This window comes from Zootoca vivipara, chromosome 9 (assembly GCF_963506605.1).
Source record: "Zootoca vivipara chromosome 9, rZooViv1.1, whole genome shotgun sequence".
Taxonomy (NCBI): domain Eukaryota; kingdom Metazoa; phylum Chordata; class Lepidosauria; order Squamata; family Lacertidae; genus Zootoca; species Zootoca vivipara.
The window spans coordinates 36895182-36922214 of record NC_083284.1 but is presented as its reverse complement, the minus strand read 5'-3'; the positions used below and the strand labels follow the sequence as shown (position 1 = coordinate 36922214).

The following is a 27033-nucleotide window of genomic DNA, read 5'->3' as shown; positions in this document are numbered from 1 at the left end:
GACAAAATATCGGATGAGTTTAAAGTAGAGTTAAAAAAGGATGTTGACAAGACTAGTTAAATTAAGCTGGGTGGAGGAGGCAGCTCTGCATGTTCAAATTTCACTTTGACGGGTCATCAGGAGGTGATTTTACATCAGTCTTATGAATGTAACCTCACATAAGTTCATTTGCTGTACGGGAAAGGGGAATCACTGCAGGAGGAGCAGGTGCACAAGGGACTGATACTACTACTGTACTTCCTGTGTGACATCCACTCTGCCTTCAGCCTCCCTTGTTGAGCAGGGAGGCCTGAAGGGAGTTTCCAAGTCCATTTGGTTGACTGCACAGCTGGGAACCCTTCATTATAGGTCCCAGGTGGGAAGAATAATGGAATCGGAGAACTGTAGTGTTGGAAGGGACCCTGAGGATCATCTAGTCCAATGCAGGAATTTGCAGCTGCCCCATACAAGGATCAAACCTGCAACCTTGGTATTATCATGGGGGGGGGGGGAGCATCGGAACATGCTGGTGCTCATCCCCATGTCTCCTTCGCATGGTGTGATCCCTGTCATAGCTCACTGGTAGAGCACATTGTGACTCAACAGAGCTAGAGTGACTTCTGGCATTACTATGTTGAGACAGGAGAAATGCTAACCAGGATCCATGAAATGGTGAATGCCAATCTTGTATCAAGATCAGACGATTTTCCCTTGTCAAAAGTAACATGCAGAGTGACCCTCCTACTGAATTAGTGCTTTTCACTCCAACCCTAACCATGTAAATAAATCAGAAGAAAGTCTTGTTGAATTAAAGGGGGGCAGTGTTACTCTCAGGTAAGTGGAGGTAGGATTGCAGCCTCATCATCCTAATCTATTTTCACTCAATAAAAACAGATGAATTGTTTATTGAGCATCCGTCTTGATTTGCTTGCAGAAAGGTTGTAGCGTGCTCTTATTTGTTTATGTGGAAGTTATACAGCAAGGAACATTCATTCCGATTTCATTGCAATTTGGATGATGGTTGTACATCTTTCCATTAATCAGTTGTTTATACCACATCTACTAGTGCGCTTCCCCGTCACTTTCCTAACCACAATTTTTTAAAAAGTGAAGTTGTTGTTCCAGAGCAGTTTAATCCACTTTAATTGTGCAAATCTGGATTTCCATCCTGTGATTGAATCCCTCCTGGAAAATACTGGTCATTCTGAAGGTGACCAACAACAACAAACAGTCAAACAGGCTGCGATAGTGATCTGCCGAAAAGGCACCCAGGCAGCTTTTGTGGCTGTGGAGAACAAAGCCCAGGCCCCCTGCATTCAAATTTTAGCTCATTGAAATAATATTTAGAAGCACAGAGATGTCTGTGCATAAACCAACTTCCTAAAGAGATTTTAAGCATTAAGTATAATGCTGTTGGGTTCAATTCAAAGCCAGATAATGGCTTTCAAATGCAGAATATTCAGCAGTCAGATGCTAAAAGAGCCAACAGATGGAAAAATGAAATGTGCTCTCAATCTACTTGGGAAGTTTGACTTGTCTGTAGATGTAGATGTTGATGAGAGATCTCAGGATTAAGTTACCTTAAAGAAGTGAATGGGTGGTCTTAACAAAAATTAATATTTGAGATAAAAATCAAAGTGGAAGGGTACAGAGAGAGGGATAAATTGTTAACCTCTCTGTTTAGACAGGGATTCAGTTTCAGTAGAAACTCATTTTTAAAAAACATGACAGCTTTGGCTTTCTTAGCAGGGAAATAGTTTGTGGGCAGAGGTATGACAAACTTCCACAGCTGCTCAGAAAACGTTTTTTTGGTTCACCTGAGGTTTTGCATTTAACTTGATGTGAAATGGTGAAGGACAGCTGTATGTATGCATGTATGCAAGGGGTAAATAGCTTTTTTAAACCAGAAGAGTAATAATGCAATTTAGTTGTGTTCTGAGAAACCCATTAAAAGATTTTCCAGAGAGATAGTCATGTTGGTCTGTTGCAGCAAAAAGTGCCAAGACCTTAAAGTCCTAAGAAACCTATTACCGGTATGGCATGTGTTTTACGGACTACTGGAATCTCTACTTCATCAGATGTATGAAGTGCAATCTTCAGTTGGAAATCATATACCGTATATTGTAAAAATGTGGAGGTTGGCATTAAATGGCAATGAAATGCAAAAAAATACAGTCAGTGGTGATTCAGTTGGATCTTGAATGCATGCAATAGAGTAATAGTGGAAGTAATGCTTAAGAGAAATAGGACCTGAGTGCCATAGCTGCCAAGTTTTCCCTTTTCTCGCGAGGAAGCCTATTCAGCATAAGGGAAAATCCCTTTAAAAAAGGGATAACTTGGCAGCTATGCTGAGTGCAAAAGCAATTCTAAACAGCTGGTATCCAGAGGCATATTGCCTCCAACAGTGGAGGTAGAGCATAGTTGATTATAAGCTGATTGTAATTTTTGTGTCTATGGTGCAGTTGTGCATTAAATGTGTGAACACTTGCAGTCAAATCTAACAATACTAGTTAGTATATGAAGGGGTTAAGGACCACAGAGTTCTAAATTGCTAGAGGGTGACATCCCCTCTTCTCCTGACTGTGACCTTGCATTAAGTAAGTAAAGCATTTTTTAAATTTACTTCAGTGTGGCCTGTTTCATTGCATGTGAGTAGAAGGGGGCCAGCTGCCTCAAGCAGCTGGAATGGAATTTAAAGAAGATTTAATAGTCAATTCCTATGCTTCTTTAATCTGCCTAACAATAGAATTTAAACTGCTACCAGGACTCTTTATGTGATAGTTCTGTGTTTTTAGAAACAGGCACCACCATTTCCTCTTTGTTAGTTAACCCACACACATGGGTCTGTAGAGGATTAAATATAATTAATATATCTTCTTACCAATACCCATCATAATGCATTAGCCCTCCTTTTTAGAATGATAGGCAAAGTCCCACAGTTATGATGGGACTGCATCACATCAGAATTCAGGTAGGAGACTGTATTCTAGAGCTCATACAGTCACATGAGAGGGTTATATATTATACCTGCCTTGTATGCTTACATTAGTTCTAGGGATGGATTAACATGTTTATTTTACCAATGGTAACACCTGTACTCAACAAAATTCAATTGTTTTGTTTTGTTTTGGGTCTTTTTTTGCACTGGTTTTATTTCATACAAATGCCCCCCGTCATGCTTCACCCATAGTATGATGTGGCATAGTCCCACATTAACAACCACGAGCCTTATACCGCCTGAAAGACTAAAATTTATTATTTGCATTGACTTTTAAATTCCACGTGTCTTCCAAGAAGCTCAAGGCAGTGCCCAATTTTATTTTGGCACAAGTTTTTATGGACTGGAACCCACTCTAGCACTCCTACAATATGACCATCAGTTTATATAGATCAGGCCTAAAACTTCTACACCAATCACTGTTATTTCCATTTTTAAGGCTGAGGAATTGAAATGGAGAAATTTGTCAAGGCAAAATAAAGCAGACCTAAAGCCAACATCCTGTCAACTGGACCATACTAGCCTAATTGGAACAAACAGTGAAAGGGTTGCAAGACCCTTGGCAAAAGGAGGCATGACATTTCCCTTCTCCTTCCATCCAACTGAATTTTTCTGGAGTGATGTCCAGTTCCCAGTCCCCACCCAGGCAGCATTGCATGAGGTAAGGGAGCCCTCCATGTAGCCCCACCACTGGGTGCTGCGTTACGGTTCCCCTGCTTGGAAGTCTCTCATAACTACCTCACACCTGGCTATATTTCAAAGATTAATGAGCAGCATCTTGTCAGGTTTAATATATCACCCTGCTTAAGTTTACTTTGACGATGTAATCATAAATTCCCTGACTCGTGGACTACTCCTTCAGGATTTGCATGCAAATTCTAAGGAGAAAGGAGGGAAAATACAGAAAGGATAATAAAATCGAATAAGTGCCAGTTTGGAGAAAAGGAACTGTTATTTTTATTAATTTTTTTAATGTTGGGTTTTCTCTCTCAAGGATTACATGCAGACTAAACAGAGTTGAAGCCATAAAAATTTAAAGACACCAGAAAACATAATAAAAATAAAATCCTTTTTAGGTATGAGGAAAATTTATACCCAATTATACCACCCAAGCAGAGCTGTTAATTAGCCTAATGAGAAAATATGTTCCATTTCCATGCTCCAAAAGCATCTGATACTTCTCAAAGCAACATCTATTCATTATGCTGAAGACACATCCCAAAAATGGTACCTAGAAGCAAGTTCTCAGGCAAAACAGAGAGGGCAGAAGAAAATTCCCTGTTAATGGTATGTGTAAAACACTAACAGGTAAAGCTAATCTCTTTGCAGCTATGGAAGCCTCCATTAAATTCATAGCATAGAGCATAGGACTACTGAAGAAGCTTTTTCTGTTTATTTCTATGAAAAGTGATGGTGTAAGGTCAATGTGACTCCTCTGCATTGGATTATGTGCCGTATATGTTGTTGGAGCCCCCAAAGCAAATAGTTGATCTCACCCATACTACATTATTATTGATGCTAATTTGATGCTAGCTTTCAGATATATCTTCCTTGTAAAAAAACAAGGTGCAACATTTGAAATGAATGTGTGGAATATCCATGTATGGCGATGTGATGAACCTATTAATCAAGAGGAAGGGCCCATGGCTAGTGCTCTTGTAAAATTCACCATTGGACATACTGGTTAAGATAAACCCATGGGACAATGCTTACCTTGTGAGTCCTTAACTTATCACAATGTGACAAGCTTCACATCATTCAAACAATGCCTTAGTCAATGCCTGAGATTGGCACTATGAGACCCTAGGTACTCTGATGCTATAGCACAGTGTTTCTCAACCTTTTTTGGGCCATGGCACACTTGTTCCGTGAAAAAAATCACGAGACACACCACCATTAAAAAAGTTTAAAAAATTAACTCTGTGCTGCCCTATATTATAATTATGACTGTAAGAAACACTTGCCAAATATTGCTTTCCGGCGGGTCAGTGTTGTGTATTGGCGGCCGCCAGGCTCGTTTGCACTGAGCTTTGGGAAAGAGGAGAAATATTGCTTTCCGGTGGGTCAGTGCAGGATATTGGCGGCCGGCCGCCAGGCACGTGACAATGCAAATCGCCCTTCTCGTCGCCGCACGTCGCGGCACACCAGCCAGCGTCTTGTGCCACGGAACAGCGGTTGAGAAACGCTGCTATAGCAGACAGAAGGAATCTTCACCTTGGATCACTTTGGGAAATGGTAGAATATTGGCTTTGCGTAAAGAAGGTCCTGGGTGCAATCCCCAGTATCTCTATATAGGGCTGGGAATACACCCAATCCGAAACCCTGCTGCCAGTCCGTGTTGATACTGAGCTAGATAGACCAATGGTCCAGCTCAGTATAAGGCAACCTTTTCATAAAGCAAAGGAAATATGGAAGGAGGCAGGTGAGAGCCACACAAGGGAGAACTTACATTCATCACATTACATTTTTCTAGAGGGGTAGCTGTGTCTACAGCAGGATTAACACCCAAGAGTCTTGATCTTCATGGACCACAGTCCACTTCTTTAGCTGTCACAGTCAGAGAAGATGCAGCTGCTTTTGCCCTCACTGCCAACATGGCAGTGATGCTGCCAATCGTTTCCTGGATATGGTGCTCCATTTTTCATTGGTAGGCTGTGCCTTCAAGCAGGTTCCTCCTAACTTTTGGGTACTTGCTCTCCTACCTCGCCTGCTTTAGGTGGCAGTTAAAGAAGGGACAAGAGGACTGGTGGTGAAACAGAGTGGGAAGGCTGTGCAATGTCCGCAGCTTGTTTTCTGAGCCAGTTCCAATTTTGGGAAAGCCTGGGTAGAGCACCCCCTGGTGTATGCCCTCCTTCTGGTTGGTGTTTGTGACCAGCAGTTGAGTAACACCAGGAGACTAAGTCTACCTACTGTTTAAATTTCCCCCAGGAGTGGGGCAGAGCTGCAGAGCCACCCATCTCTACTGGCATCCCTACAATATACCTGGATGGTAATGGGGCAGGGTGGGTTGGCAAGGTTGGGGCTGAGCAGGTGAACTAGTGGAGCCAAACCAAGTGAAGCCTCCTTCTGGCTCATCCATGCAGCTCTAACCTGAACACCATTCTGTCCCATCCCTGTGCCACCCAGGTACATTACAGCAATGCTGGTATCAGAAGGGTGGTTCTTCAGCTCCGTCCTACCAGAGGGGACACTACGGAGGCTGACACAGGTCCTGCATGTTAAGTGCCCTGGAGTATTTAAAGCTTGTAGGCACCATTTTTGGGGGAGTGGGGTGGGGAAGCCCTGACAGCCGAAAGCTTTTTCCACGTAACCTCACAAATGTCATTCATACAATATACATGGTTCATCAAAGTAAGCAATGTTTTACAGACTTTAATTAGTAAATATATAAATATCAGTTTGAACAGTAAAGTGGAGACATTTAAAGCCAAAGAAACAGGAGAAATGAGAGCAGCATGTTGATTCCTGAATCTTTAAGTTAGATACCCACCTCCAATTAGATCCCCTAAGTCAGTAGCTGTCATAACAGTACAATTGATGGGGCTAATGTTAGTGTTAGCTTGAGCTGGTGGCATATGCCCAGATATGGTTACAGTCCTCCTGTCCTTCCTTTTCTGCAGTCCTAAATATATTTGAGCTGCTGGATCCCTGTAAACGTCAACGAAACTTCACTGGCACAAGTGCATTTGTGATCACAGACAGGATAAGCAACTGGTGTTTTTGAATTGCAGGATGACAGAGTTCATAAATAACTCTCAGGGTGGGTCTGACCTCACAGTAATCCACCAGCATTCAAGGGATTCATGAAGTCCCAATGTGCTGAACTACATTTTCTCTCACTTTTGTAAATTTCAGACTTTATTGAACATAAATGTAACATGTTATACTTCTTTATTTTTTTAAAATCCATTTCCTTTACTCTTGATCTCCTCCTGAGTAATGGAGCCATCAAAGCCTTCTGTGACCATTACAATCTGCAGCTGCAGCAATAATATGTTTCCTAGCAGGTGTACTCTCCACCCATTAGTTTGTAATATTGTGAGGAGGTGGGGTCCCAAATGCAAATCCTTTGATTCCAAGCTGGTCAGGTGACACCACCTTTCCTGGCAATTGGCGATGAGCGTCCAGGCAGCAAAACACCTGAAACACTCCCATGAGACAGATTTTTTTTACAAAAAAATCCTAAATACAATTCTACTGAAAACGAAAAATATAACCCAGATGTTGTTTTGAGGTGTTGATGGAATGAAAGACTCATTATTCCAAATGGACACCATCCTGAAATCACATCCTGGCACGTCTCTCATTTCAATGAGATTACTTAAAGGCAGTGGCTTGCAGGATGTAGGCCAGCTGAGCATTCCCAGGACTTGAGGTAAAACCCATGTGTAAACTTTATTCAAAACAAAAATGAAAGGTCAGGTGCATATTAATTAAAAGACGTATAAATATGTCAGCAGGTTTTTGTAACTTCTTAATAAATCACCAAAGCAAGCAACGCCAGCTCATGATGGCAGGACCATATGCTGAGTAATTAGGGCCTTAGCCTTATGGAGTTCTTTTCTGTGCAACAGAGCCTATCAAATGTAACATTATTATTATTTTTTTGGTCCTCCCTCTGATATTATAATAACCAGGCGCAACTGGATGGAGGCAGAGGTGCACTCCTCTCCATCACCATGGTGCATAGCTGCCAAGTTCTCCCTTTTTTTTAAGGGAAATTCCCTTATGCTGAATAGGCTTCCTCGCGAGAAAAGGGAAAACTTGGGAGCTATGCCATGGTGGAAAAGATGCAGCTGTCATGCAGCTGCTATGGGCACAGCCAGGAAAAATAAAACACTGCAGAAGGGAAAGGCGAACCTGCTTTGTACCAGCTCAAGCTCTTGCCTGCTACCTGATCCTTTTAGCTGGAGGAGCCAGGGATTAAAACCGGGACCTTCTGTCTGCAGGTCATGTGGGCCACCACTGAGCTACAGCTGAATATAGCAAAAGTTGGTTGCAATGTGCTTTCATTGAGTCAGCAGCATGTGGGTTAATTACATTAAGGCTGCAATCCTGTGCACACTTACCTAAGCTTCAATACCACTGAATTCAATGGGAATTACTTCTGAGTAGGCATGCCGAGGCTGCTGCTGCTTAATCCCATTTCAGTGCTTTTTATTTTCTTGCATTTATATCCCACTTTTCTTCCAACATGGAACCCAAGGTGACATACATGTTCCCAGGTAGTCTTCCATTTGAGCACTGACCAGGCCCAGATATGCTTAGTTTGAGACATGGGACTAATAAATGGGCTTCAGTTGCAACCCTAGGCACATTTACTCAATTTCATCCTTCTCCTTCAAGAGTCATCCCCCCAACCAAAAAAATTCTAAATGTATTTCGTGGAGTGGGGAGGGATATAGCAGACATACTTGGAGAGATTAAAAAGTAGATGTTTTATTGTTATATAAGCAAGCAGACAATGTTTGAAAAGTTGAAGGAGAAATACAAATATGTAATATACTAAACTTCATTAACAATATGTAGGCTTAGTTGTGTAGCATTGAAAACCAAGACTTCAGCTATGGCTCCTTTCTTCCTTGTTCAAACACATGTCTCCCATGTTTTAGCTGATAACATTATGATGTCTATATACACTAGTGTGATAAAGATATGCTACATATAGAATGAGGATATCTATAATCATGTGTGATCTGAAATCAGTGTTAGAACTGCACTTATTTTAAAATAATTGAAAACTTTTAAATCTTAAAAATGCCATAAAAAGCCATCCCTTACTCCTTGTAAATGCAATCCTGCAAATTATCATGTTACAGGGAAGTTGTGCTGAGCAAGATCTGCAGGCTTGGTACATGAAGGGAGCTATGAACATCACTGCTTGTTACTCTAGAGCAGGCATTCCCAAACTGCGGCCCTCCAGATGTTTTGGCCTACAACTCCCATGATCCCTAGCTAACAGGACCAGTGGTCGGGGAAGATGGGAATTGTAGTCCAAAACATCTGGAGGGCCGAAGTTTGGGGATGCCTGCTCTAGAGGCATGGGAACAGATAAAGGATCACCTGCTTCATTTGTTCAGACCTCCTCCTATCTGGACTAGTCACTGCATGTATCCTGTTGTATTGGCGCTTTGTTTTTAAAACAGCAAGATTAATCATTAGGCTAGGAATGCTAAAGAGCTGAAACCAAGAAAAGCAGAACCCTGTTTTAGAGTGATGAAGAACATAAGAGGAGTCTGCTGGATCAGACCAATGGCCCATCTAGTTCAGCATCCTGTTTCCGCAGTGGCCAACCAGTTGCTTGTGGGAAATTACTAAGCAGGATTTGAGCACAATAACACTCTCCTCTCCTGTGGTTTCCAGCAACTGGTATTCAGAAGCATTCCTGCCTCCAGACATAAGGGAACCTCAACCTTGCTGTTTCCTTAACATTCCACACAGATGACACTTTCTTGTGATAAGGAATGATGAGGAAACCCAAAATACTGCATTGTCTAGCTTATCACAAAGGGCAGAACCACTGCTCTCTGTATGCCATTATAGGTGCCAGTTGAGAGTGGGGCAGGAATGGGTTTTGCTTTGCACGTGTCTACATGATTTCCTCACTATGCAGTCAGGTACTGAAGGGCATAAGCACCAGAGAGGCGTGGAATGAGACCCAGATAATTTATCCTCCTAGCACAGACCAACATATTCAGACTTTGCGCACGACCAAGCACCCTGCTATTATGAAGTGACCTGACATCATCCCATCCAGCATCAGCATAGGCAGCTGAGCCCTGAAAAACAAGCATGTTTGGAATGTAAGAGTTCAGCAGCCCTCTGCAGTTCTGGACACAGTTATTTTGAGGAGTCATAGATAAAGGAAATAAATGGAAATAGAGTTGCCATGTTTTACTTATCAATCCTTAATTCTATAATAATTCCATTGATAGCCTGGGCCTCTCTACATCCATAGATTTCTCTTACCTTTGACTGTAACAGCTGATCACTGCACTTTCAGTGGTACAACTTCAGCCCTTAAGGCTGCAACCCTGTCCCCAATTATCTAGGAATATGGAACATGGTGGGATATAAATCCCAGACAACATACATAGATTTGTGGGGAGAGCAATAACCTGTGCAGATTCAGAGGGCAGGATACGCCCCAAATTTCATGCAGTTCCTTTAACATGGACTTTGTTGAGTGTCAGTCTGTGGCAGGCATCCCCAAATTGGCCTACAACTCCCATGATCCCTAGCTAACAGGACCAGTGGTCGGGGAAGATGGGAATTGTAGTCCAAAACATCTGGAGGGCCGAAGTTTGGGGATGTGGCTTTTGGCCTAATCATGCAACATAATAGTCATAATTAATGGTTGCTATAGTTATTTATACATTATTAGTTAAATATATTTCATAAGAGTGTTCTTGCTTGCATTGTTCTTTAAAGGTGAGAGATAAAATTATTGAAATTCATTCAACTTCATTAGTAGATACTGTATACGCATATGCACTGGCGTATGCAGAGGTTTTTTTTGCATTTGAGAGCACTTTCTACCCCAAAATATCATTGCTGTGGAAGCAAATACAATATTTCAAAATAACAGCATTAGAATTGCAGACTAGGAGAGGCTGATGAAAGAAAAGCTTGAGCACAAGTACAAAAGTCACATGCTCTTCTTTGAGCCTATTAACTGATTGCCCCACCGACCTTAATTTTTACTGGGGGCAAAAGTTTCATTGTAAACTTCATTTTTAGGGTCGCATTGTGAGTTGCCATGGTGTGAGCTTAATTAGCAATGAAATTGTCACAGAAATAATTTACATATTTTTGCATGCCATTATTCAAGGTAATTACTATATTCTATTAAGCCTCTTTTTAAGGCTTAAAAGGCAGTTTTTAGAAATAAGGCTTAAAGTCATCCACTGACCTCTTCAATAATTGTGGTGCTTTTCATAAATATGCAGCTTAGTTTTTTCAGTGAATTTACTGAAAACAATTTATTTCCATCAGGGAGTTCTCATGCTATATTATACTTGTAGGAGACGTTCACAGACACACATTCCTTTCCATATTACTCCAATTCAATATTTTAATTGTGTAGTTTGGGCTGTTCCAATTGCTAATCCAGTTCAATATTATAAAACAGACTTTGTGTCATTGCCACTTGCACTGCAATTGGTTATTGCAAATGGGCAAGAGGTGTTTCTTTTGTATAATCACTAACAAAAAAATGCCATGATTTCAGTTATATATCCCTGTGTTTTTTTATTAACCAACGTGTGTGGTTGACATATTTACTCACTTCAAGATTTTAACCTTCTATAAGAATGCAGCCTCAGGCTCTTGTTAACACTGTTTACCTTCTATTGTTTAAATTGCTTGAAAAACATAGGAGCTGAACATATTTGCTTGTCATAGATGAAGTTTTGCTAGCTATGAAAAAAACCCTCTCTTTCTCCCTCACCCAGGTCTGCATGGAAATACCAGCTATTTGAATCATCTAAATGTGAGTTGCTTGTAAATGTTGCAGTAACTTCATTCTTACTCTGGCAAAGCTATGTGAACAGTGTAATGTGTAATAAAACAGCACGATTTGATAGATTTAGACAGCTGCCTCATTCTCTAGAAGTTCACATTTTGTTAATGCCACCCCCACGTTGAATAAGAGAAGATTAGAAGGTAAGGTCAATGTACAAAAATGGTTGCCAGGACATTTTTTTTAATTGTAAAACTTTTTGTGATGTGATTCAGTAAAAAGACTATAGGGAGAAAGCAATGGAGACAAAGGGCTGCTATTAACCTACAGATGCAGGCTATTGCAGGGTTCATTGCGAGATTTGTCACACTGCTTAGCCAATGACGTGCTAGTATGACTGGAAGAGACCACCGTTTTCTGGGGTAAGAGGGTAATTTGGTCTCCATGCTCATTTAATCCTGAACCTTCTCTGAATAGAGTGTCAGTTGGGTCTACATTGTGCAAAATTATGCATGCACTTTTTAATGCTGCCCCATTGTTCACTAAGCACTCGACCAAGATTTCTCAACCAATTTCCATTTGTCAGGAGGTCACTTGAAACCCAAGAGGAATCATAGGTGGATGGCAAGTGCAGGCGCTACTTCCTTCTGCTGTCTCTAAAACAGATGTTTGGACATGAACAGCTTACCTATTGAGTTTTGCTTACAAATTGCAGCAGTACTAAACTTTATGGAGAAATGGCTTGATTTCATTTAGTGACTGAAGAACTCGCTCTTATAAATGCGTTCCCTCTCCTACAGATATCATTGTCAAGGAGGCTGGGAATGTTTGGTCAAAGTGTCAGGCTACATTGCTTAAAACATTGCCCACTGTTGGTGTAGGAGGAACAGGTGTTTGATGAACTGTGGGACGAAGGGCACCCTTGCTCTTCCCTTCTCTCTTTGTGGGAAGACTTCTCTGCAAAAACAATAGCACAAAGAGAAGTTGATATACACCGCAAGTATGAACACACAGACTACAGCACAAGTATTGCAGGAATATGCATTTTAAATTCTGAGGGTGACCCTATCGTTCCAATATTAATCAATACTTTAACAATTCTGAATACAGCATGTACATCAAATTTATTGATACATTTACAAAAAGGAAACAGCATTATGTTAACTCTCCAAGAAACATTTACATTTTCAACCATATTTGGCAATAATCATATTTTTAATGATTTGTACAAGTGTCCTCTTAACACAGGCAAGACTTTAGCTAAAGTGAGCTCCCATCCAGTGAAGTTCCATTCAATGTGAATTCTGCAATAAATTCATATACCATATAAAAATGGGCCAGTCCTGATATAGTGGAAATAACTCTATCAACACTTGCAGCGACTGGTTGATTGGCTGCAGCTGTTTCTCCGTCGATTACGAACAAAGGCTGACACAAGGATACATTTCTACATTATGTCCACAACACATTAAAGAGTGTGTTTGCTCTCTCGCTCCCCGTCATTCCAATTAATTTGGATAAAAATGTAACTTTAGTATTTGACAGGACATGGCAAAGCTGTTCATCTAGATGATGTCTATATTATAAAAAATTAAAATAAAATAATATAAATATGTAACACAAACCCAGTGCCCATTGTTAAATAAGATATTCAGTAAAAAAACAAAAAACAAAACAGACCTTCTACAATGACTGGTTTTAAAATATGCAGATATAATTTAATTATGAAAAACTTGAAACAGTGTGGAAATTAAGCTGCGATAGCCAGATTTTTTGCATCTACGCCAAGTAAAGTAGTTAAGTGCATAACATTCTGTTACATTGATAGAAGTGTAGATTACAATCTTACAATGAATTGCCTATATAAGAATGCATTCAGGAGTTCCGAAACATTGTCTTATAACGGTGGGGTGGATTCACATGGTCATGTTTTTGATACGGTAACTGCAATTTTAATGTCATAATTTGGTCATCTGAAGATTCCAGTGGATAATAGCTCTTACTAAAATACCCTTTTCCCATCCTGTTCAGACAACAGCTTTTAATGGAAGGGGGAAAAATACCAATGTGTTTGTTGTTACATGAATTTGATGGCAATTGGTCATTTGAATCCACCTGCCAAATATCTTAACCATGGTTAAAATCAAAATTTAATAATGGCCAACAGTTTCAAAACTCCCTTTCTGATTGCTATACTCAGATGGTTATACACAAAAAATGGTGGGATATCAAATAATTCATAGTGACACCATTGGAAATTATTTGTGGTAACAGTGGCATTTCTGTGTAAACTACTTCACATGAGGAAATATAATTTTGGAATTCCACTAGTTATGCAACCAGATGTTTGTGCGTGAATTGTACATTTTTGTTTCTCTGAAAAGGTAGAAAGGCAGATCTACAAACCCAGTGGAATCACTGGAGTTTCAAAGCAGGATAAGAGTCTTTGGGGGAGGGGGAGAGAAGAGAAGAGAAGATTTGAAAAACAAATGCCCATTGAAAATGTGGTATCCAAATAAGTCCCAGACACTATACAATGTAGCTGGTTAGATCCAGCAAATAGGATGTCATGTCTATGATCTGATCAAGAATACCTGCCCTTGTCACTCTTCGGATGTTTCTATCCACTTGCTCACATTGAAGACCAAGATATCCTTTTTTACACATGCATTTATTTGGTCGTATGCAGACACCCCCATGTCGACAGGCTGGTTCACATTTTGCTGTAAAAAACACACCAAAAAAACTTATGTAGAGGCTTTCCTAAGAATCAGGGGGGGAAATCCCTATGTACATAATGGGAACTATTACTCTATCATAATGGCAGCAGTATGGATTTATTTAGTTATTTCCCCCCAAAAAATGAACCATTTGCTTTTGTCTGTTTCTCAAAATATAAAACAGGCCATGATACATTATGGGATGGGAAAAGAAGCTTGGATAAAAATATGACAGAAATATGTAAAAGAATACCTTGCTCATGAAAGTATCTCTCTGATTTAGGGAGTCTACCACATTCTTATCAACTGTTATTCTGCATATGGTCTGCAATTGTCTTTTTCTTTGGTAAGGAAATCCCTTGAGCTGCAAGGAATTCTAACCACCCAGAGCTCCATTTTTAAATTAAGTTTAAATGTGAAATGTACAAATTAAAAATCTAAAATGATATGTTTTATTTTTTCTCCAACTCATTCAGAGTGAGCATTGGGAGGGTCTACAAAGACTCTTGGACAGGGTAGTTATTACATCCATAGACACTGTTCTAACTCATTGGGATCCATTCCTGGAGTGTATTGCCCTTAGCTGGCCAGGTGGCGGCGGTCAGAATGTCTCCTTTGAATAGAATGACCTTAGGAAGTTCCTTCTGGTCTTTGAACAGTATGGCAAGACAAATGTCCCTCAAGGACTCTATGGCTGCATGCTTCAGAGGTTTCCTTGCCTCACTCATTCTCTTCATTTCACCTGTATGCCACTTCCATCCTCTCATCCCCAGGTCTATTTCCACAGCTTAGCTCCTCTTGTATGCACAGAGAAACTGACTGAAAGCATGAAGAAGCATTTGAAGGATGGCAAATGAATGTTTATGTTTGGTGACAGTGTTAGTCCCCAGATGTGTGTCATTTCATTCCAGTGGTCTCAAACACACTACATATGAGCAACACACACATGCCATTTGATGAAAGCAAATTTCCTAGTCTCTTGCTCTTCGTGATTACCCTCCCTCCCATTCATTGCTTACTGATAGCTTGAATAAATGAGGAATTTAAAATATATGGATTTTTTTTTAAAAAAAACTTTTGTCAGAAGTTGATGGAAGCTTGCTATTTCCATGAATTATTGTGAATGGAATACTAACCAATTCTGCAGAACTCGCCTTCCCAGCCTTGATTACAGCAGCATTTTCCCGTGGGAGTGCAGTGCCCATTTCGACAATGCCTTGAGCATTCAGATGTCAATATCTGGGCAGGAAGAGCTGTTCTTTTGCATTCTTCTGGGACTAAAGGCCTGTAGAAAAATATACAGGCAACATACATATTTAAAAGTCAGGGTCAAAGAGAAATTGTTTACACCTAGACTGGATTCATTTTTTTTCCTCCAAAAGAAAGCTGTTTAAAATGGTCCATGCAACAAGAGTTTACGGAGTTGTGGAAAATTATATCTTGCATATGTTTTAAGAGTTTTTATGATGATGAAATCCACTGTTTTAGAACAATATGCTATTCAATCATTACAGCCAGCAACAATATTTTAAAAGAAGCCTGGTCACACTGCTTTATAGTTTAATAGCTCCTCTTGGACATTCTGCTATCTTGGTAAAAACAGAACTTTTAAAAATTAGTTTAGGTGCTAATAAGAATGCAGTTACCATCCTTTTTTAAAATCTCATTTCAAACACACCAGTATCAGCAGTTAATGATAATGGTGCCACTGATTTTTTTTGAAGTTCTTACTAATATTTTGTAGCAGAGATATATATGAAGGACTAAAATGGCATGCACATATTCTACCTACCTACCTACCTACCTACCTACCTACCTACCTACCTACCTACCAGTGAATAGAACTACAAACATCATAGAGAAGAATCATTAACTCATAGAGTTGGAAGGGGCCATGAGAATAATCTAGTCCAAACCCCTGTAATGCAGGAATTTTTTGCCCAATGCAAAACCCCACAACCCACTATAGTTAGAGGGAGAAAGAACAAAGTATGTGTAGGTGGAAGGGGGAGAGACCTAGGATTGAGGAACTAGAGTAATGAAGCAAGCACAGAACAGGAGAACCAGGAGGGACAACTGGACCTGGGGACAGACCTGTACTTGAGGCAACTGGAGGTCACCTTTGTTTGCAGGCTAATAGACAATTTCACATAAGAACCAATAGTTTTGTACATGTTGCTTTTTCTTTTCCCCATGTTTGCTGTAGCTTAATTAATCTTATTTTTAACATGTATGTTTGAACTTGTCTGATCTATCACTGCTTGGTTCAGATGGTGGAAAGATAACAGCGGTCTCCAGATTAAACAGAGTGGGAGGAGCCCTGCTGGAGAAAGTTGGGAGCATCATCAGAAAAAATATCTCACAAAAATTCTCACATAAGCTACCATCTATTCATATAGCCCAGAAGCCAAAACTGACACGGATTGTTACAGATTTAAGCATTCAGAATTTCTGTTGGTAATCATATATCCCAGTACCACACACACGCATTAGCATTGCAGCTCTGTAATATACCGCAAAGAACATAGAGAAGCAATCAAGTTTTCATGAATACCGTGTAATGAAATAAACAGAGCATCTTGTCTTATGATAGTGTCACACAATAATAAACCTTCAGGTGCTGAAACTGCCTTGGAACGTACTGCACTGAATTCTCCTGGATGGCCAACTCTCAGGAATGAGCTAGCTGAGTTGAGATCCTTTACAGCTCTGTAATTCTGTGCTTCCATTACTATATGTATCCATGAGCTCCAGAAATGCATTATTGGATACTTTGGGTCATGTTACACTTGTTTCATTTTTTAAATTTTGCCCCACCTTTCGGCTAAGAGTTCCTGAGCAGCCCACAGCACAAGACAGTTCCTGCCCTCAGGCTTACTATCTAGAAGAAACAACACAAAAGGGAAAAGGGCAGGAGGAGGAAGGGGCTAAAAAAACTTAGACACCAGCTCTTAAAGCTACAGTTCTTACAATGACAAGTTGGGATAGAAACAGTTCAGGTAGACTGATGGAATGTGCATTACTAGGTGACAGATGAGATGAGAAAAGAAGGGACACAGGCAGCTTGTCTTTCAGCACAGCCAATGGAATAGCCCTGCTTCCATTCTCTCCTGCTGCTGGAGCCTGATGGAATGGCTGCTGTGAGATGACACTTGAAGGAAAGGCAGAGCCAATAATTGAAGTCAGATTCATGGACAAGTTGGGTGAGCAAACCACTTCATGAGTTCCAGAGGCTTAAGCTGCTCTTCATACTTAGGAGTCTCAATCAATGTGATTTGGTAGACCTGTGTTCGATATAATCAGTCACTGTACATTACATACAACGGCGCATGTGTGTTCCTGCATGCAGTTTCATGTTGACATGTACTTTTCTTCCTGAAAGCCCTGTCCATGGGATTTTTTGGGGGGTGGGGGTCTTAATTCCAAGCCCAGAAGCAGTAAGCAGCAACATATGCTGATAACACACAGCTCTACCTCTCCTTTACATCTGCAGGTGTGGCAGCGGATGTGCTGGACCCTTGCCTTGCCAATGGACTGGATGGGAGCCAACAAACTGAAGCTCAATCCAGAGAAGACTGAGGCACTGTTAGTGGGCAGATCTCTAGACTGCATGGATGATAGGCTGCCTGCTCTTGATGGGATTACACCCCTTCTGAAGGATTGGGTACATAGCTTGGGGGTAATTCCTGGAGCCTTTGCTGTCACTTGAGAGTCAGTTTGTCTTAGTGCTGTGGAGTGTCTTCCATCAGCTTCAGCTGGTGTTCCAGCTGTGCCCCTATCTGGACATGGATAGTCTAACTCCTGTTGTCTATGTTCTAGTAACCTCTAAGTTAGATTACTGCAATTCATTATATATAAGGCTGCCTTTGAAGATGGTTTGGAAACTTCAGCTGGTGCAGAATTTTGGGGCAAGTTTGCTCACTAGGGTAAGATGGTTTGAGCATACAGTATTACATTGATCCTGGCCCAACTGCTCTCCCCTATGTAAACCAACCAGACCCTGCAATCATCATCTGAATCATTTCTTTGTGTGCCACCCCCACAAGCAGTCTGGAGGGTGGCAACATGAGAACAGGCCTTTTCTGCAGTGGCTCCTCATTTGTGGAATGCTCTCCCCAGGGAGGCTCACCTGGTGCCCGCATTATATATCTTTATCTTTCTCTATAAGCAGGTCTTTGGCTGATAACAGTCTATATACCCTTTTAAATGTGTTTGTGGGAGAAGGGTTTATTTTTTCTTGTTGTTCTTACTTTTATTATGTATTTTGGGTTTTCATTTTGTATTTTTATGTCGTGAACCTCCCTGTGATCTTCAGATGAAGGGTGGTATACAAATAAATAACAACAACAACAACAACAGGTTTACACAAACATGCATTCAAATACACACCCACCAGCAATGTCAAAGGCTATCTGAAGAAGTGTGCATGCACACGAAAGCTCATACCAAAATATAAACTTAGTTGGTCTTTAAGGTGCTACTGAAGGAATTTTTTTATTTTACAACAACAGTTATAGATCTGAGGGGACCTTATGAAATTAACCCCATTCCCCTGTCAGTGGCAGAAATCCCACCTAAAATTGTCTTTATCCAGGTGTGGTGGAAGAGGAAGTGGGAGCAAAGGAAAGAATAAAAACTTTTCTTCAGAGGACAGCAATGCAAACATTTTCTAATTAATTTCTCCTTAGGCCTAATCACCAACAGAGGCTTCATCACTCTTGGTTTTAAAGAAAACCCTGAATAAGTCCCCCCCCCCAGTCTGTATTTGGTTAATCAGCTGCATAAAAATAATGTTTAGCAGCTAATGCTTTTGTTTTGAAGATAATGATTTTTAATTTAATGGTATGTTTGCTATTACTGTATTTTATTTTATTTAAATACAAACTGCCTTGTGAGGGTAGTGTACCCTAAAAGGCAGGTTAAACTTCTTTAAATAAAACAAATACGGTAAGTAACTACTTCTCTAGCATAAACACAGCACCCCTTCAGGTATGATTTTTCAGTACATTTGCTTTCAGTGCTGGGAGGCATGCCAAGAGCTCATTACTTGATTTACTACAAGGGAATGATGTGGGGAGGAAGAAAAAGAGCCTCCCCTGCTTTCAGATTTTTAAACCCAGCAGCATATCAAATTTATTCTTATATGGTATACTTGTTCATGACCTCTAGTCTTTAAGAAATTCTGTCATATTTGAAAACTAGTCCCCAGTGGAGCCTGTATCAGTGTTAATAGCTGTGAGGTCAATGCAACTGCTAAACAGTTTGTATTACTGTCAGGGTGGTCATGAAAACAACACCTGCTGCATGAGGCCTTGGCAGCTGGGTCAACAGGCACTGTGGGAATTTATCAATTTAGGGGGCCACTTGCATAGCACTTTGACGGATGAATCGGGAAAGAAACTGGCTTAAGGGGCTAAAGCTGCTCAATTATGTATTACATTCTTTACGGCAGCAGAGAAAGCAGCTCCGTGCATGCATCCAAAACCAGGCAAAATATAAACCAAAGGGGTAATTTTTTGCCTTATAAAATGAAGTACACAAAGAGGTCCTTAATAGCCAATGTTAGAAAGGAAGGGAGGGGGAATGGAAGTGCTCTGTGCATGAATTAAGATGTGCCTTAAAAAAGAATAACACCCCCCCCCAAAAAAAAAAACTGATGTTACAAAGTTTAAAGTCTTTGGGTTTACAAATTCAAAGAACGCTAATGTGCATGTTTCACCCACAAGGAAGGCAGCTGCACGTAGATAGGACAATGAGCCAAGCAAGTTATCATTCTAAATATACATATGTATTTTGAAGCACTCGTTCTGGGCTTCTACAACTGCAAATGACCTTAAGGATTAGGGACATTTTGAATTCAAAGGAATCTCATGGTCCATTTGGGTGGATTCCCCTGTCAACTGCTGTTTGCTGACAACTTTATATTACATAGTTCCCCAGTATTATTTAAAGGCAATCGGGCATAAGAAGATAATTGTGGAGAAGAGGTTTTCATCCTGTGTGTTTTACAGAATTATAGGGTTGTAAAAGGGTCTGAAAGCATCCTGAGGAACCACTACCTTATAGTAGGGTTCTCCCATACACAAAGCCATATAGATTACAGTTTTATGCTCTTTATTCTTAATTCATGTCTTCTAAGGTAAAGTGCTCCTTACAAACAAAACAAAACAGAACTGAATGGTGTTATTTGTGCCTGAAGTGTCTGTACAATGCATAGGAAAACTACACCAAAAGTTCAAGAAAAGTGAGCTAAATGTCACTGGAGCTCATTTATACAGGACAGGGTAAATAAAGTATTCTGCAGAAGTTCTTATCTCATTCCTCAAACATGTTCATCAGATTTGGCACTGGCCTATTTATTTTGAATGTTTGTAAGTGATGCCAATAAAGGTTTGATGATGATGATTTGGCTGAAATATCATTATTTGTCTTAAGGCTAGCCAGGTAAGATATATCTGAACCACCAGCAGCAGGCCCGGTCCTACGTGCAGGCTGGGTGGCGCAGGGCACCATGGCGCCGGCCCACCAGGAGGGCGCCCCGAGCTGCGCCCACCTGCTGGCCGACCGGTCCGCCGCGCAGCTGCGCCCACCCGCCTGCCGCGCAGCCGCGCCTGTTGCACCCGCGCGGCGCCCACCCGCCCACCGCGCTGGGAAACGGGGCGGGAGGGCGCCGGAGGATCCGGCACACCACGGCGCCGGGAGCGCTTAAGACGGCGCTGACCAGCAGCACAGTGTCATGTTTCTTTCAATTGCCCCGTGTTAGTTTGCACATTTTCCACATACATACATGCTTCTGGCTCTCAGATTTGTTTCTTTGTGGGTTTCTTTTGCTCGTGACTATTTACAGCTTCATGTGTACTAATGCAACGTTCAAAAAATAAATCCCTCCAAAAGGGAAGGAGAGAAGCTAGATACCGGTATGTCTGCAAGGCATTTGTTGTGCTCTCCCTGCAAAGAAATTCAGAGAAGAAATGGAGCAAGAAGCATGACAGGTAAATAAGGAAATGTTGCTTTTAAAACTTTATAAAATGTGGGAAATGCCCTCACTGTGGAGGAAGGTGGGAATGAATGGACAAACAGGAGCAAATTAAGCTTCAGTTAAAAGAAGACAAAACAATGGAACAGGGTTATTGTTTCATGGCATCCCTATTTAAATACAGTACTGAAAAACCTGCCTGTGCCCTTGAGCAGGGCTAATATTAAGGGAGTTCAAAAGACCAACAATATGTTGGACAGATGGCTGGGGGGGATTGTAGGGACATGTGGGCTGCACTCCTTCCCCACAATCTGGGCATTTGATTGGTGTCAAAAGGGGTTCTATACAAGAACTGTAGAGTTTCCTCACATTGAACATGCAGATGTGTGTGGCCACAATGTGTGTCAGCAGTGGTGGTCAGCCTGCTCTTTGCAACTCTGCAACCCCCATCTGAGTTCTTCCAAAGCATGTGGGGGGCACCTGAAACCGCCTTATTGTGATGAAAGTTGTTCCTTGAAGTGTTGTTGCCTTACTTCAGGCAGCTTGGCAATGAAGACTTTCCTCATCTCTATGAAGGAATCTGAGCACAGATATGACTAATAGTGTGGAAAACTTCTGCTGTACAGGGGAAGCCAATAGCAATTTATTTTACGATATCTCGATGCTGCTTTTCAGGCCAACCTTACAAAGTGGTTTACATTTAAAAACCTTACAAAGTGGTTTACATTTTTAAAAAATAGATCAAGAATAATGAATACATCTCTAGAATGAAACAGTAGCAGCAAATTAGAGGGTGAGGGAACTTCTGGAAAGCCGTATTTGTCCGCCTTTCAGGGCAAGATGGTTCATGAGTAGCCCTGTGGTAGCAGTTGGGGGCAAGAGGGAGGAGTCACCTCTCCTGGAACACTAGGAGGTATGTGGTGGACAGCTCTCAAGGCTCCCCTCCTTTCTCTTCTCCTCGCAAGTGCAATGCAGTTGTAAAGGTTCAGTCTGTTGATTCTTTGAAGGGACGGATTGTGTATCATGTATATGAATTTCAGAAAGTCATTTTATTGACTTTCACCACTGGCTACTCTAACAAAAGTGAGGCAGTTCATGGAGCGGACAATTCCAACTCAGTGGCCCCCAAAAGCACATTGGGCCACTGGCAGCCTTATACCATGGTCTATTATCACCTGAAAGGCTTGACTTTCACTTGACTTATATTTTGATTGTATTGTATACTAGTTAATTCCCCTGGGTCTGAGAGCTTTCCTTGTTGTGAAAATGCTATCTTACCCACTTGAAGCTCAGTTTTTCTGTGCATCTGATAAGATCCAGTTTTTAAGATAAATGTCAGTTCTCATTGACTAGACATCTAGCAGGTCTGTTCTACTTATAACAGACTTTCTAGGTGTCTAGGAAGAAATGCTTGGTGTATTTAAAGGGTATTAGGAAATGTTTTAACCCAGTAATCCTCTTCCACATGTACTTGGGACATGGGCGTACCCAGCACGGGGCAGAGGGGGGCAGCCGTGGGGCAGGGGGAAGCAGGGCCGGCACAGCCGTGGGCGACAGCGGGGCTGCCAGCGGGGCTGGTGGGGGGAGGCGGAGCACAGCCCGGCGGAGCACAAGTCCTGGCCACCGCGCCGCGCCCTCCCTCCAGCTCCCCATTGCACCCTCTGGCAAGGCCAAGCGCGGCGGGAAACCAGAGAGCGTGACGGGAAGCTGGAGGGCGCGGTGCAGCAGGTGGGAACGCCGAACTCGCGCTCCACTGGGCTGTGCTCCGCCTCTGCCCACCAGCCTCGCCAGCAGCGCCGCTCTCGCCCCCGGCTGCATGCTCTGCCGGGGTCCTGGCCATAGTGCACCGGGGGCAGCCCAGCAGGCCAGAGCGAGCGCCCTGGCTGCGTGCTGTCAGCAGAGCCCCGGCGCCTCCAACTGCAAAAAGCTTCACGGCGCCTAGGTGAGACTGGAGTAAGTTTCACCTGGGCTCTGTAGCCCCGCCCACGTCCCCACTTTGTGGCCCCTCCCCTCCCGTGCCTTGGCCCCGCCACTTGCCCCCCTAGTTTTGATCCTGGGTACGCTCCTGACTTGGGATGTTGCATGTACAGAAGAGCACTTTTTCATGTGCTATCCCTATGGGATCCTGCTGCTTGCATCAAACAAGACCAGAGCTACTGCTCTGCCTTCCACTTACAGCAGGCATCCCCAAACTTCGGCCCTCCAGATGTTTTGGACTACAATTCCCATCTTCCCCGACCACTGGTCCTGTTAGCTAGGGATCATGGCAGTTTGGGGATGCCTGACTTACAGAAACTGGTGTGGATTCCTACTGCAGAGAAGTAACAAGGGAATTCTGTGCAGACTGGCAGGGCAAGCCCACTGCTACATTTCCATCTGTACTAAGCATTGCACATACACAAGAGAACAGTACTATGGGGATGCTGTGCAAAGAGCCATGTGGACAGACTACTTTTCTATGTGTACTTTAGTTCTAGCCATTTCATTCAAAAGCTGTATGGGATGTGAAATAATGATTTCAGTGTAATTTTGCCCACATGCCAAAACACCCGTAAAAGAAATCTTGTGAAATCCTTTAGTGCTGCTATCTTAACAAAATCTTAACTGGCTTTCCATTTTTAAAATGAGTTTCATTTCAAATGTATGCCAGAGTACATAGTGTCATTTGCACAGTGTATTTTCCCCTCTTGTCTTATTCCAGCCAGATGCATTACCCTCTGCCACACATTAAATAGCTAACCAGGAACTCTGCATTGGGAGGTCTGGCCTTTCAGGTATGTCATTTTGAGACCACCCTAATCGCCGAGGCAACAGGAGCACAAAGCCAAGGTCAAACAAAGCAACCCCCTTGTAATTAGATACTAATAGTGGATTAAAGGTGTAAAATTCACCTAAATCCACACACCAACAGACTAAACAATCCAAATGAAGCCAGCAAGATTTGTTTTGCAAAAATACTTTTCCACCTAGAATTCATAAATAAAACAAATATAGTATGCTTGATAGACTGCAGTAACATCTGCTTCTTAATTAATAACATTTCAGTGGCAGATACATGACAAAGTAATGGAACTTTCCTATATGTTATTAATTTACTGTTAGGTTGTTCAAAATTCTGAATCACTTATACCCCTCTGTCAAAGGAGAGCCCTCTTATTTCAGCTTCCCTGCCACTTTGCCATTTCCTGCACATCTCAATAGTCTACACATCCAAGTATTGATGGACTACCCTGCCTCCACAATACTCCACATTACCTTCTCCATTTCCAATAAAAAAGCTGTTGTTTGTATTTTACTCATGAATTTGAAAGCTTATTCATTTGAATGACAAATCTGTTTGAACTTTAAAGAGTGGGTTTTCATGGGGAAGGCTCTGGAGGAAAAAAGGGGGGTGCTTGGACATGGAGATTTAAAGTGTGGACAGTGCCTGGAAAGAACAGATGAAAGGTAAGTGGAGATAAGCCCTTTTTCTCTTTGCTTAGCTGTGTGACTCTTGGCAGTGCTGTTTTTCTATTAAAAAAAAAAAAGATACCAGAACTCACAGCGAATACCTCCCTTGTTCTCTTATAATGGCAATGGTGCCCACCTGAGTGGTACTGGAACTGAGCTCCGGTGAGTTCTAGCTGAAAAACAGGCCTCCTTGTGGCAGGTGAGCCGCTGCTGGTTACTGGGAGGAAGAGGGGAGGGGGAGGGTAAACAGCACCAACTCACTCACTCACTAACTCACTAAAGCATCTCTTACCTTTTGGGGTCAACAATTTTGTAGAGCTTCCCATTGTGAGAGTGTGTCATGCTTTTACTGCTTGCTAAGATGTAGACCTCACCTGTTAAGAAAACGCATACCATAAATGATTAGTGGTATTCAGTAAAAAACTGAAAAGTTAATGTACAATTTGTGGCTCTTTCTTTTTGTGCGGCAAGGATATTACAATATTACCTAATTCTGCTTTACATTTGTATTTCCGGTTTGTTTTTTGTTTTTTAAAAAAAGCAAACAGAACTGAGAAAGAACAACTTGGCTGATAAAGCCCCAAAGATTCATGGCAGGGCATGGAAACTGAACCTGGGACCCCCTGGTCAAAGTCTAAAGATCTGAAGATACATTCTGTGCTTGGGTCTCAGTATCTGACCTCAGTCTCAGTCCTTGTTGTGCATTTATGTGAATATATTTCTCCAAAAGCCCCTGGCACAAAAGAGGCATATAAACTTTGCTGGCATTTCTCTTTCTGTCACAGTGTGAAAAAGGACTAAGGGAGCAATCCTAACTAACTTCCTACAGTCTGCTGGGGCTTTATGGGGTGGTGGGGCCAAAGTTATATCCAAAACTTTGTGGCCGGGACAGAGGGTTGTCAGAGGCAGGCAGATGGCTGTGCCAGCCTAGATCTGACTCAGCCTCACCATAAGAAAATTGTGTTTGGGGCCTTTCTGCTGGCTTCTGCTGCCAGGGTCCCTACTGGGAGCACTTCTGCCTGCCCACGTGTTTGCAGGTGGAAGAGGGAGTTTCACACCAGTAGTCAGTGGGAGACTGAAAGTAGCAATGTGGTTTCAATTGCTCTTGTAACATGAGCAGGGCAATTCGGGAAAACATTTCATAGAGTTTTGTTAGTTTGGAAAAATGAAGACTCAAACATTCTGAAGATATGTTGCAATTGATATACTGTACCCAGTACACTGCACATTACGGAGATAGCTTGTCCATGTTCTGGAAACCTCCCATTTTAGACTACTGCAATGCACTGTAGGTGAGACTCACTGAAGACTGCTAAAAAATGGTAAGTAGTAGAAAATGCAACCCATAGGTTACTAACTGGAGCTGTTGTTGGGAACACATCTTGCCTGTGCTTATGTAGCTCCATTGGCTTTTGTTCTAGTACTATTCCAAGTGCCAGTGCTTACTTTAAAGGCTCTGCACAGATTAGGATGTGGATATCAGAAGGAAAGTTCGCTTCCATCTTTGGAGCCCCTTCTTGAGCACCCACACTACCTGGAGTTTTTATTTATTTAAACACATTTATAAACTGCTTAAGTGACAGGGCCTTCTTGGTATTGGCCCGTTTATGGTATTGTCTCTATAGGAAGGCTCTCCTGGTGCCTACACTAAGGTATTTTGGGTCCCAGGGGAAGATTTTTTAAATTTCCCCAGGCTTTTAATATCCGATGAGCTTTTAATATTTGAATATCTTATTGCTACTTTTTAATCCTAGTGTTTTATTGTTTGTTTTCATTTTATTACATTTCTTAAAATTTTCTTTTTTCTTGTGAACCACCCTGATAATAATGTATTGAATTGCAATATAGAACTTTTATAAATGCACACATAGATAGATAGATAGATGATAGATAGATAGATAGATAGATAGATAGGTAGATAGATAGATACCGGTAGGTAGGTAGATAGATAGATAGATAGATAGATAGATAGATAGATAGATAGATAGACAGACAGACAGACAGACAGACAGACAGACAGACAGATAGATAGATAGATAGATAGATAGATAGATAGATAGATAGATAACACAAGACACATCTTGGCCAAGTTCTTCTTATAAATATAATAATATCCTAAAGAAGCTGTTTTTGTCTTACCTACTTCATCTTCACCAAATCCCAAGATATGTCCTGAAAAGAAGCCTCTACATGAACCACTGTTGCCCAGACACAGTGGTTTCTCTTGCCACTGTTTGGTCACGGGGCTCTGTTGCAGTGTTAAAAAATTTCTGTAAACACAAATAAAAAAAGTGACAAAATGTTATATAGTGTGCTTTACACCAATAAAATCTTGAACTATAATGAACATATGTAAGATGGATTCCTTTAAAATCTGAGCCATAAATCCAACAATCCAGATTATACTTTGTGCCTCTGAGCATTGATAAATTCTCATGAAATATGAAAT

The 27033-nt window shown here is 41.5% G+C and overlaps 2 protein-coding genes across 2 annotated transcripts in view; one reads left to right on the top strand and one right to left on the bottom strand.

Moving 5' to 3' along the window:
* Nucleotides 1–20555, top strand: part of ANAPC10 (anaphase promoting complex subunit 10) — a 66807-nt gene extending 46252 nt beyond the window's left edge. Inside the window, exons 5-6 of the mRNA XM_060278634.1 lie at nt 11431–11468; nt 17652–20555. Of these exons, the coding sequence (XP_060134617.1) occupies nt 11431–11457 (27 nt within the window). The 3' untranslated portion in view covers nt 11458–11468; nt 17652–20555. The remainder of the gene's footprint in view (nt 1–11430; nt 11469–17651) is intronic.
* The window catches only part of HHIP (hedgehog interacting protein), a 70017-nt gene continuing 55527 nt past the window's right edge, over nt 12544–27033 (bottom strand). The window contains exons 10-13 of the mRNA XM_035112464.2: nt 26724–26854; nt 24877–24958; nt 15295–15443; nt 12544–14161 (exon numbers count right to left, since the gene is read on the bottom strand). Coding sequence (XP_034968355.2) covers nt 13968–14161; nt 15295–15443; nt 24877–24958; nt 26724–26854 — 556 coding nt within the window. The 3' untranslated portion in view covers nt 12544–13967. The remainder of the gene's footprint in view (nt 14162–15294; nt 15444–24876; nt 24959–26723; nt 26855–27033) is intronic.